Source organism: Paramisgurnus dabryanus, chromosome 5, assembly GCF_030506205.2.
Source record: "Paramisgurnus dabryanus chromosome 5, PD_genome_1.1, whole genome shotgun sequence".
In the NCBI taxonomy this organism is placed as follows: Eukaryota; Metazoa; Chordata; class Actinopteri; order Cypriniformes; family Cobitidae; genus Paramisgurnus; species Paramisgurnus dabryanus.
In genome coordinates, this window is record NC_133341.1 from 32866892 (window position 1) to 32876227 (window position 9336).

General features: G+C 37.4%; 3 protein-coding genes across 4 annotated transcripts; 2 read left to right on the forward strand and 1 right to left on the reverse strand.

The window, feature by feature from the left end:
• Positions 1-263: 263 nt before the first annotated feature.
• rpain (RPA interacting protein) lies at positions 264-3485 on the forward strand. The gene is made up of 7 exons (XM_065251151.2): positions 264-435; positions 729-914; positions 2015-2087; positions 2529-2643; positions 2715-2778; positions 2864-3004; positions 3121-3485. Exons 1-7 carry the CDS (start codon positions 364-366, stop codon positions 3148-3150), a joined length of 681 nt encoding a protein of 226 aa, XP_065107223.1. The 5' UTR covers positions 264-363; the 3' UTR covers positions 3151-3485.
• A 374-nt stretch (positions 3486-3859) lies between these two features.
• Positions 3860-7171, reverse strand: c1qbp (complement component 1, q subcomponent binding protein). 2 transcript variants are annotated; one of them, XM_065251149.2, is made up of 6 exons: positions 6854-7171; positions 6169-6319; positions 4917-5007; positions 4727-4822; positions 4493-4636; positions 3860-4238 (listed from the first exon to the last, which is right to left on the reverse strand). In XM_065251149.2, the coding sequence occupies exons 1-6, from the start codon at positions 7074-7076 to the stop codon at positions 4089-4091; spliced, it is 855 nt and encodes a 284-aa protein (XP_065107221.1). In that variant the 5' UTR covers positions 7077-7171; the 3' UTR covers positions 3860-4088. The 2 variants fall into 2 exon arrangements, with proteins under 2 accessions (XP_065107221.1, XP_065107222.1); XM_065251150.1 differs by having other exon boundaries at positions 4493-4618; positions 6854-7169.
• A 646-nt stretch (positions 7172-7817) lies between these two features.
• znhit3 (zinc finger, HIT-type containing 3) lies at positions 7818-9244 on the forward strand. Its single transcript, XM_065251152.2, has 6 exons — positions 7818-7844; positions 7935-8008; positions 8119-8156; positions 8353-8415; positions 8525-8608; positions 8711-9244. Exons 1-6 carry the CDS (start codon positions 7842-7844, stop codon positions 8905-8907), a joined length of 459 nt encoding a protein of 152 aa, XP_065107224.1. The 5' UTR covers positions 7818-7841; the 3' UTR covers positions 8908-9244.
• Positions 9245-9336: the final 92 nt, after the last annotated feature.

The window sequence follows — 9336 nt, forward strand, 5'->3', positions numbered from 1 at the left end:
AATGTATTTATTTATTTAAATTTTAAAGCAATTTGTTAAAATTAATAATAAATACCCTTACCTTTTGAAGAATAAAAAATACTTCATGCGCGCTGCGCAGACCGATCGGTGTATGACATCAAAGTACCGCGAGAGCTTGGCAAAAGCTGGTCTTTTGAATCGCTCTCGCGGTACTCTGCCAGAGAGGCTCAGAAATCCGGCCGGACTACAAATCCCACGAGCCTCGAAATAACTTCCGGGTTTTAGTGACGCCGCCGGAAGCGTAAAAGTCCTTAATTGACCGCCAGCCGTCAGTTTTGTGTTTGTATTCCTAAGGGTTGAAATCTGCTGGTCGTGTTTTTATCATAATTAATCTTCCCGATCATGGACGCGATACAGAGACACAGATCCATGTACAAAGGCACAACTCCACCATGGAAAGAGACATATCGCAAGGTAAAAGTCCAGCTTTATCATTACTGCACTGAGTTTGTGTAAAAGATTATTCATGCATATGTTTGTATCAACATACTAGAACCAATTTGAACATATTATCAACACATTTAATAGCTACAGTTCACTGCAAGATGTGTAGATAATAAACTCATAACTTTATGAAGGGCGAGTATTATAAAAATGTACCCCTAAAAAGCTGACCCTTTGTTCCCCGGGTTTACCCCTTAGACTAAACATGTAAGAGTTATACTAGTGTACAGGTCACTGAAATGACTAATGTAATGTGTCCTCAGCGATGTGTGGAGAGGTTAAAGAACAGCAGGTCCAGGTTACTGGAGAAGTTTCGTCAGATTGGAGACAGTTCCGGGTCCTCGGGGTGCTCTCTGCTGGTTCAGGAGGTGATGGAGGAGGAGTGGAGCGCCCTGCAGTCATCCAATCACAGTCTACCATCACTGTGGAATGGACACGGGGTCAGGGAGGTGCGTCACTGGATTGATCTTGTGCTGAAATTTCCTTTTAATCTAATGCACACTGATGATGGAAAGAACTTTTATCAAGTGGGAGACTGATATGGGGGTTTTCATGGCCAATACTGATATTGAGAAAGCAATGTCACTGATTTGAGCAGGGTTCCCACGGGTCCTCGAAATTCAAGGACCTGGGAAGTTTTTGAAAATATACATACATTCCCTGAGAAGGGAACGAGACGCTGCGTCCCCCAATGCCATACTTCCTGCGTCCCTATAATGCCATCTTTGGCAATATTTCAGATAGTGATATAATTCCTGGCTCCCGCGTCACCCTGTCTTTGTCGTTAAGCCTCACCATTGGTTGAATTTGATATACACATTCAGACACACTAAGCGTCACCGCAGTGCGAGTTCCCTCAAAAGGGAACTGTAACAATGTATCTTAAAAGGTAACACCATGTAACCTTGCTCTCACTTGAAATGTGTCCCCACATTTAGTCCTTGAATTTGAGGGTATTGGACCCAGAAAATCCTTGAAAGGTCCTTGAATTTGAAGTTAACTAAGGTGTGGGAACCCTGTTTGAGGCAGATATAACACAAATGTAATTACAGTAAATAAAACATGAAACTAAATATGCCCCTTTCAGTACATACTTATTTACTACAATAAATATTTACACTGGTTTGAGTGTTGTTCGGTGTAACACAATGTCACGTTAAAATGTGAACAATGATCGGTCATTTTACTGTCTGGCTTTACATCCTACAACAAATTCAAGGAAGATAAAAAATTTATTGGCTGATTGAAAATAGGGTTGCAAAATTCTACAAATTTTGGAAACTTTCCATGGAAATTACACATGGAAAATGTTGCCACATGAATGAAGATAAGTCAAATGTTATGTGTGTATGTGATATAGTTTGTAAAAATTACCGAAAGTTTCCACCATGGAATATTTGCAAAATTCTTGAGCTTTGCAACCTTAATTGAAAATAAATATTATACCAATAATTACGTAAAAAAATCCAAATATCAGCTGATATGTTGGCCACTGCGCTACACCAGTCTATCGCTACTTTTAACATTAAACTATACGTTTCATCCACAGGTTTACTCTGCCCAGCAGGAGTTTGATGAACTGTCAGCTTTTGAGGAGATTCAGCAGGAACTCATAGCACAAGGTTTTACCAGCATTAACTATCTACAGCCCTTTTTCACACACAGGTTACAGAAAATACACACAAAATGTGTCCATGATTTGTCCAGGATCGTTAGATTTTTGGTTAATTCACGCTGCCAATGATTTTCTGGAATCTGTGCATGCGTTTACACACATGCCGTAAAGACACGTGACGTATTTAAAGTCCTGAAATTTGCTAATTATCTTTGATTTTTTTTTCTCGAGAAGCCACACGTGTGTGTTTTAGTTTATGATAAGATCATAAGCAAATTTCTTTTTTTATAGGAGAGGACAGTAGGAATTAAAATAAGTGCTGGCATTACTGGGTTAGGTGTTGTTGAAAGAGATGTGTCTTTGACGTTGTGGTTGATGTCATTTTTATGTAGTAATTTCAAAAATGTTAAAGTGAAATAATAACAAAGCTGTTTATGTTGTTCTTCAGAGCTCTCCATCCTAGAGGAATATCAGAACAACGTTCAGTATGAAGAACATTATTTAAACTCCGTGTTGGAGAGAATGGAGCAAAATGAACAGATCATATGTCCGTTGTGTCACATGTAAGTCTTCATCATAGTCATCATCTGACAGCTGTGAGATGACTCGCTCATTACGCTTTTCTACTTCACAGTAATAATCTGACAGTCAACAGTCACTTTACGTCATGTCCGTGTGGTCTTTACGTCAACACTATCGTGAGTTTGTTACACTTCAATATTTCTAAAACTCTTTGAAATGTTTCTCCAATGTCCACCTGAGTTTGTTTTCATGTCTTCACAGGGCAGGAACATTACATTAGAGATATTACAGAGTCTTTTAGAAAAACGAGTGACCGAGCACACGGACGAATGTCTTCACAACCCCACCTTCTCAATGGCTTTCAATACAGACGGCTCACCAAACCTCATGCTCAGCTGTAATGTATGTTTTGTGTGTTTTAATTCATCTGATCAGTGCTGTTTATTATAAACTAAATATTTTCTAACTCTGATGTGATTAATGCTGTACAGTGATATTCATCTGTTTTTCTTCTGTAGGTGTGTGATTATCTTTCTGTTGTCTTGTGACAATTCATCCACATGGAAGAGGATGTTTTTTACGTGTTTTGACTATTTTATTTCTGTGAAATAAAGACTTTTTTTAACATCAACGCTGCCCGAGTATAATAATGTACCTTTATATTATGTAGCTGGACATGGCAGCAGAATGATTAAAGCAGTAACTGACCCCGAAATGAAAATTAGCCAATATTTTGTGTGTATAAATAGTGATAGGTTTTTGTAACGTTGGCTCACAACTCTCATGAACACACACGGCCATAGTTTATAAAGTTTGAAACGTTTCCTCACAAAAACCATCACTTCACCTCCGAAGATATTTAATAACTGTATGAATTTGCTTTTGGGCTTTAAAAATGGGGCACTAATGTCATTATAATGCTGGAAAGAGCCAGGATATTATTTAAGATAACTCTGTTTTGGATGAAAGAAGTCGTCATATATACACCTGGGATGGCTTAAGGGGGAGTAAAATATGAGCTTGTCTCTGAACTATCCCTTAAATGGAAATGGTATTTACTATACTATTAACAAGTCAAACATCTCTTGATTCCTCATTACAACGAATATTTGAATATCATAATCATCTGACCCACATTCAAAAGATTAAGAAACGTATTTTTAAGTGGTCACTCAAATCATAAACAATACAAACCTAAAGACTGAAAACATTTTTACTTAAAACAGGATATTAAGACAAAGAATTACACAATGTACATCGTGTTTTTCTCTGTTTTATTGATATCTTTAGTAGTAATGTGTTTTTATTGAATGTAAATTGTAAACCTCTGCAACAATAAAACTCTAACCTGTTTACATGACTTGGAAAAATAATATAAAATTAAATACAAAATGTTTCTGTGTTTGTCTTTATTGTGTTGTCACATTAGAGTCCTGCATTAACCGGAAATATCACGAAAAGATTAAATAAATCTAGACTGAATGAATTATTTGCATTTGACGAAACTGCTGAGGTCTTCCAGGAACTTGATGTACTCCTGATGTTCTAGCGCTGTGCTCAGCTCAATCAGTTCATCAGCAAACGCGTTGTCAACACCACGGTCAGACAAGAAGTCAATCAGATGATCATATAACGCCTGAGAATCAAAGGGGTTAGAGGTCATTGCAGTGTAGATTTACATAAAAAGGTAAATGAAAATGCAAGGTGCATCTCTCACATCACAGCATTACAAAATGATGCAATGATGAGTAAGTTAAATAAGTTAGTTGAACTTTTGCATTTGTCATCATTGATAAACTCTATCGCCCCCTTCAGTCTTGAAGTTAAAAATGTGATATAAATATGATGCAATAAGTTCTGCTAATACAGTTTATTTTTCCCTGTTCTTACCCAGTCCAGTGAGTCTGTGTTAAGTGTGTAACTGGTTTCTTTCCACTCCACGTCTCCATCCGGTTGGAAACTGACCTCACGGATGGCAAAGATGTCACTTTCCTCCTCGCCATCACCATGAGCGCTCTGTTCAGAGACAAAGAGCTTTGGATTTGATATCCAGTGTTTAAATGAGACTTAAGAGAGACATCTAAGATGCATTTAAAGTGTGATGAAGCCGTTGAAGTAACTCACCTCATCTTCAGGGAAATGACAGTCGAACACTAATGAATTTTTGGCCCCCTGTTTAGTCACCTCCACTACAAAGTTAGGTGTCGAGACAATGTCAGGCTATAAAACAAGCAATAAAAACATACGTCAAACATGATATTATAGAGTAGAAGCTATGCAGGTTTTTCTTAGTGTAAGTGTGCAGAAATGAAACCTCGTTCTCTTGTGCTTTCTGACTCTGTTCTGGCTCCTCCTCTTCCAGCTGAGGTGGGATGCTGTTGTTCACATTAAACGTTACGGTGACTCTGCCAAACAAAAAGTGTAAGCATTATTACAAAATAGTTGTGGTCCTAAAAGATGATGGCAACAGCTCAGGATTATTCAAACACACTACAATATTTAGAAATACTGTAAGAAGTATTTGAGTTTGTGTTTATCATTGTACTTAGTTTGTACACCATACTTGTACATATATGACAAAACATCTATGTGTTACACGCCAGTGCGACCTTACGTAATCACGTTGAAAGGTCATGCATGACGTATGTGAAACTACCGCTCCAGTTTTTACAAGTGTAAAGAAAGAGGAGCGTTCAGACGTTGTTGTAGGTGGAATGATACTAATTAATGTCTTTGTGTCAGTTTATTGTTTAAAATGTTGTACAAGTGTGCGTTTCACATTTGTAACGTGTGACCTTTCCAGGTCATCACGTAATATGTAAGGGTGTGCCACACGGCTAGTGCAAGACGAGAAGTTGTGGTTTAAAAGTACATAATTTTTATTTTTGGGGCGTAAATGATGATCATTTCGCTAGATAAGACTGTTATGCAGGGTTTACACCGGACGCGGTAGATGCGGAAAACGAGTGATTAAGTCGATGCAAAGATGCGATTAGGCATCCTGCGGGGCGGTACACGGCGTTCCGTGCAAATTGAGCGTTGCCGCGGGAAACGCATGAGTTGAAAAATCAGAACTTCTGCAAATTTCCGTTCCACGTTAACCAATCAGGACCTTGCTGTAGTAGTGACGTGATTACAGGAAGCGAGCGAAGTGGCGGAGAAGCCCCTCCCATGTCGCAAATTTCCACGTGAATTTCTCGAATGACTAGAATTTCACGCGCGAATGAAGCGAGTGAACTCAAATGTTCAAGCGTCCAACTACACGCGAATAGTGTGTTTTTGCCGCCTCTACCGCAGCTGGTGGGAATGCACCATTATGCCTCGATTGGGATTGTTTAGAGCTCTTTGAAGCTGCATTGAAACTGTAAAGTGTTGAGGTCACTAAAGTCCACTGTATGGAGAAAAATGTTTTCTTCAAAAAAACTTCATTTCTTCTCGACAAAAACATCTTGGATGACACGGAGGTGAGTACATTTTCTGAATTTATTTTTTATGAAAGTGGAGTAATCCTTTAATAAACACCAGTTGAGATTGTGTGAAATGAAGTCATGAAACTTAAATCTCACTTTTCTCCAGAGATTAATCGGATTAGTTTGGCTTCAGTCCCGTTTAATTCCAGCTCCCAGCCACCGGACATTTTAGGAAGAGTCTGTTTCTTTTGAATTTTCTTTTCTTCTTTGATTTCATCCGTGAGAAACTCTGCAAATGCTTTATCACCTGAAGAATGAATCCATAACATACATTAAACACAGCGTTACAACAGAAATGTGATTCACCAATAACACAAGCAGCAGTGCTTTAAAGACTGCAAGTGGCAAAAGTTTACAGTATTTATTGCGCCAGATTTTTAAAAGCATTTTCATAGTCGTCTCAGCTGGTTAGCTCAAGTTGAATTCTCCTTTAAACTCTACCTGACATCTCAAGGTCACTTCTTCATCACAACTGAAACACGTGAAATCATTTAATATGACGTCACGATGAACGCCACACTCATTCCAGCACTTTAACTTCACACAGGACACACAAAATGTAGCTCAGTATCATCTTCTTAAAACGAACGTTAATACTGGAGTAGTATCAGATGTAACGTTACCTTTGTTGAATCAATTATCATAGTGATGAACTCTGTTACTGTATAACTTTATAATGCAACTGAAAGATTTACCTTAACGATCAAACGATATCTAATAAATATCGTGATGTTCCTGTGGTACTTTATTGTTGATGACAGCTAACGTTTTGATGTTTTACCTTCAGTGTGCAGAGATCCGCAGCCGCAGGACGTTGATGGCAGAAACCCGGTGGATGTCAGCAGTCTCGGCCTGGATCCGCTGCTGCTCATCATCCAGATGGATCTGGTGAAGGTTCTGCTGGGATATAAAGCGGATCGGACCGCAGGTGTGACCGGACCCGGCGTGGTTCTGGTGGATAAACGGGCTGCGAGCTGAACGGCGCGGCTCAAAGACTTCAACATGACTGCAGTTGAGTTCGGTTCAATCCTGATGCTGAGTACGACGCAACCTCACTGATCTCTCAGAGAAACACGTGCGGAAGGACACCGTGACCTCATCAACGTGAACCAGAAGAGCTCGTCAAACCAAACGGAAATAAGTTAAAAGTCTTGAAAAATTTATCTTATTATAATTATTTGTTCATGTTTATTGTTGTTTTATTGACGTAAATGTGTATAAAGAATATATAAACAACATTTAAACAGTTCTTAATATCTGTTAAATTAATTCTTTTTTTCCTAACTGAGAATAATTTTTACAATTTTCAGACAGCTGACTGAGGGCATACCATACCAGACAGAAATAGGCATTGTACAATATTTACGGGCATATTAATATTAATTATATTATTATTTGTAATATATATTAATATTACAGTCTTTTTTAATATTCTTGCTTCTATAGAATCCATATAAATCAAGCATTACACAAATATATTAAAAGATTCACATATTTTATGTTTTAGTTTTAGTGGCATAACGGCATTCTTTCGAAAAATGTTGTCTTCATATACATATACATTTCTTTATCAAGAACCAAAAACAAATGTTTATCTATACGATATTTGCTTTATGAATATAACATTTTGCATAAATTAAAGTTAATAATAAAATATTTCTTTCTTTAATTGGGGGAGTTTTGATGAAATATATTGTTGGCCGGGTGGTGGCGGTAATGCGTCATAAGCTACAGACAATAAACATAAAGAAGAAGAAGCAAGCAACCACATGGTTTATACGAGTGGAGTATTTACAGGAACATTATTATAAAATCTAAATAATATTTACTTTATTTTACTTCATCGATTGTTTGTTTTTTAGTTAGTTATGCAACTTTGTGGGGTTTGTAGTGATCAGGTTCCTAAATACAGATGTCCCGTCTGCAGGATCAGATAGTAAGTTACCCCAATAGAAATGTTTTTGTTATACATTATACGTTGACGTAATAGTCATATTTACACTTTTTGGAATCCATTTATGATCAATTATTTTGTTTTCTTTGCAGTTGTTCAGTAAATTGCTTTAAGAAACACAAAGCTGAAGGTAAGTTTTTTTCATTGCAACACTGTAATAACATAACAATCTGTTGTCTAACGTACTCTCATAGTATGTGGATTTTTTTTAACCTTTTATTTCATTCTGTTGTGGTTTCTGACTTTTCCCTATGGCACTGAGCTGTGGTCAACAATTAAAGACATTTAAAATATTGCAAACCATAAAGCTTTATATGTCATTATAGATTCATGTCAGCCAGATGAAGAAAAAGCTCCAGCCATAAATATCCCTACACCTGTAAGCAGTGGTGAGTCCTGTTTATTTGAAGATTCATGTCATCACTCTTGTCATAAAGTATTACTAATCATATAACTGTAATGTGATTTGCTTTCATCTATACATGTTTTCTATTTCAGCTGAAGAGCCCTGGACTGTGAATGATCTACTTGATGAAGACAGTCAAAGTGACCGAGTGTCTCTAGAGAAACTTCACAAACTTGGTAAAATGAAATGACAGAATCCATGCATGTGTATTTATATTAAGAGTGAACGTTAGACAGTCTTAGATTATGTTTCAGGCATGTCTGTTTGTGTTCACACAGGTGATTCAGAGGCACTGAAGAGTTTGTTGGTGAATCCACATCTCAGACAGTTAATGATGTCCGTGGATTCAGCTGAAAATAAGGACACGGCTATAAAGAACGCAATGCAGGAACCATTGTTTGTCGAGTTTGCAGACCAGTGCTTGAAACTTATTGAACCAGATGAAACAGAACATGAGGATGATGATGATGAATGATGAAGCTCACGGTCATATATGAACTGATTCCTTATAAACCCACAATAGCTATTCTCCCAATTACACAAAAACATTTCTTCACAAGTACAGTTTGACTGTAAAAGAAGACACTGGGACCACAGAACGTTTATAATAATTTTTATTGTTACCAAACAGCACATTTACTGGTTTGCTGAAGCGATAACAATTGGTGTTGCTGAGGTCAAACGAATGATTTCAAAGCAGATCACATATTTACTTTGTTGATCAATGCCCTGAGTATAGGACTGTATGAAGGTACAGACTAGTTTTGGCTTTAACTGCACATTTTGCACGTCAATAAATGTTTCATAACTGATGTTTCTGTCTACATCCATACCGTACCATGAGATGACCCCTGTGTTTGAAATATTATCCAAAATAATTGGACTAAATTGGGACCTATCAGTA

What these genes read in the sequence shown, in the direction of transcription:
- rpain (XM_065251151.2), top strand. Translation starts at nt 364, where the DNA reads ATGGACGCGATACAGAGACACAGATCCATGTACAAAGGCACAACTCCA. An exon ending in GCAGGAACTCATAGCACAAG is followed by an intron (nt 2,088 to 2,528) that starts GTTTTACCAGCA and finishes GTTGTTCTTCAG; the next exon opens with AGCTCTCCATCCTAGAGGAA. An exon ending in ACCTCATGCTCAGCTGTAAT is followed by an intron (nt 3,005 to 3,120) that starts GTATGTTTTGTG and finishes TTTCTTCTGTAG; the next exon opens with GTGTGTGATTATCTTTCTGT.
- c1qbp (XM_065251149.2), bottom strand. Translation starts at nt 7,076, where the DNA reads ATGTTGAAGTCTTTGAGCCGCGCCGTTCAGCTCGCAGCCCGTTTATCC. An exon ending in GTCATTTCCCTGAAGATGAG is followed by an intron (nt 4,637 to 4,726) that starts GTGAGTTACTTC and finishes TCAAATCCAAAG; the next exon opens with CTCTTTGTCTCTGAACAGAG. An exon ending in ACACAGACTCACTGGACTGG is followed by an intron (nt 4,239 to 4,492) that starts GTAAGAACAGGG and finishes TTTGATTCTCAG; the next exon opens with GCGTTATATGATCATCTGAT.
- znhit3 (XM_065251152.2), top strand. An exon ending in TAAGAAACACAAAGCTGAAG is followed by an intron (nt 8,157 to 8,352) that starts GTAAGTTTTTTT and finishes ATGTCATTATAG; the next exon opens with ATTCATGTCAGCCAGATGAA. An exon ending in AGAGAAACTTCACAAACTTG is followed by an intron (nt 8,609 to 8,710) that starts GTAAAATGAAAT and finishes GTGTTCACACAG; the next exon opens with GTGATTCAGAGGCACTGAAG.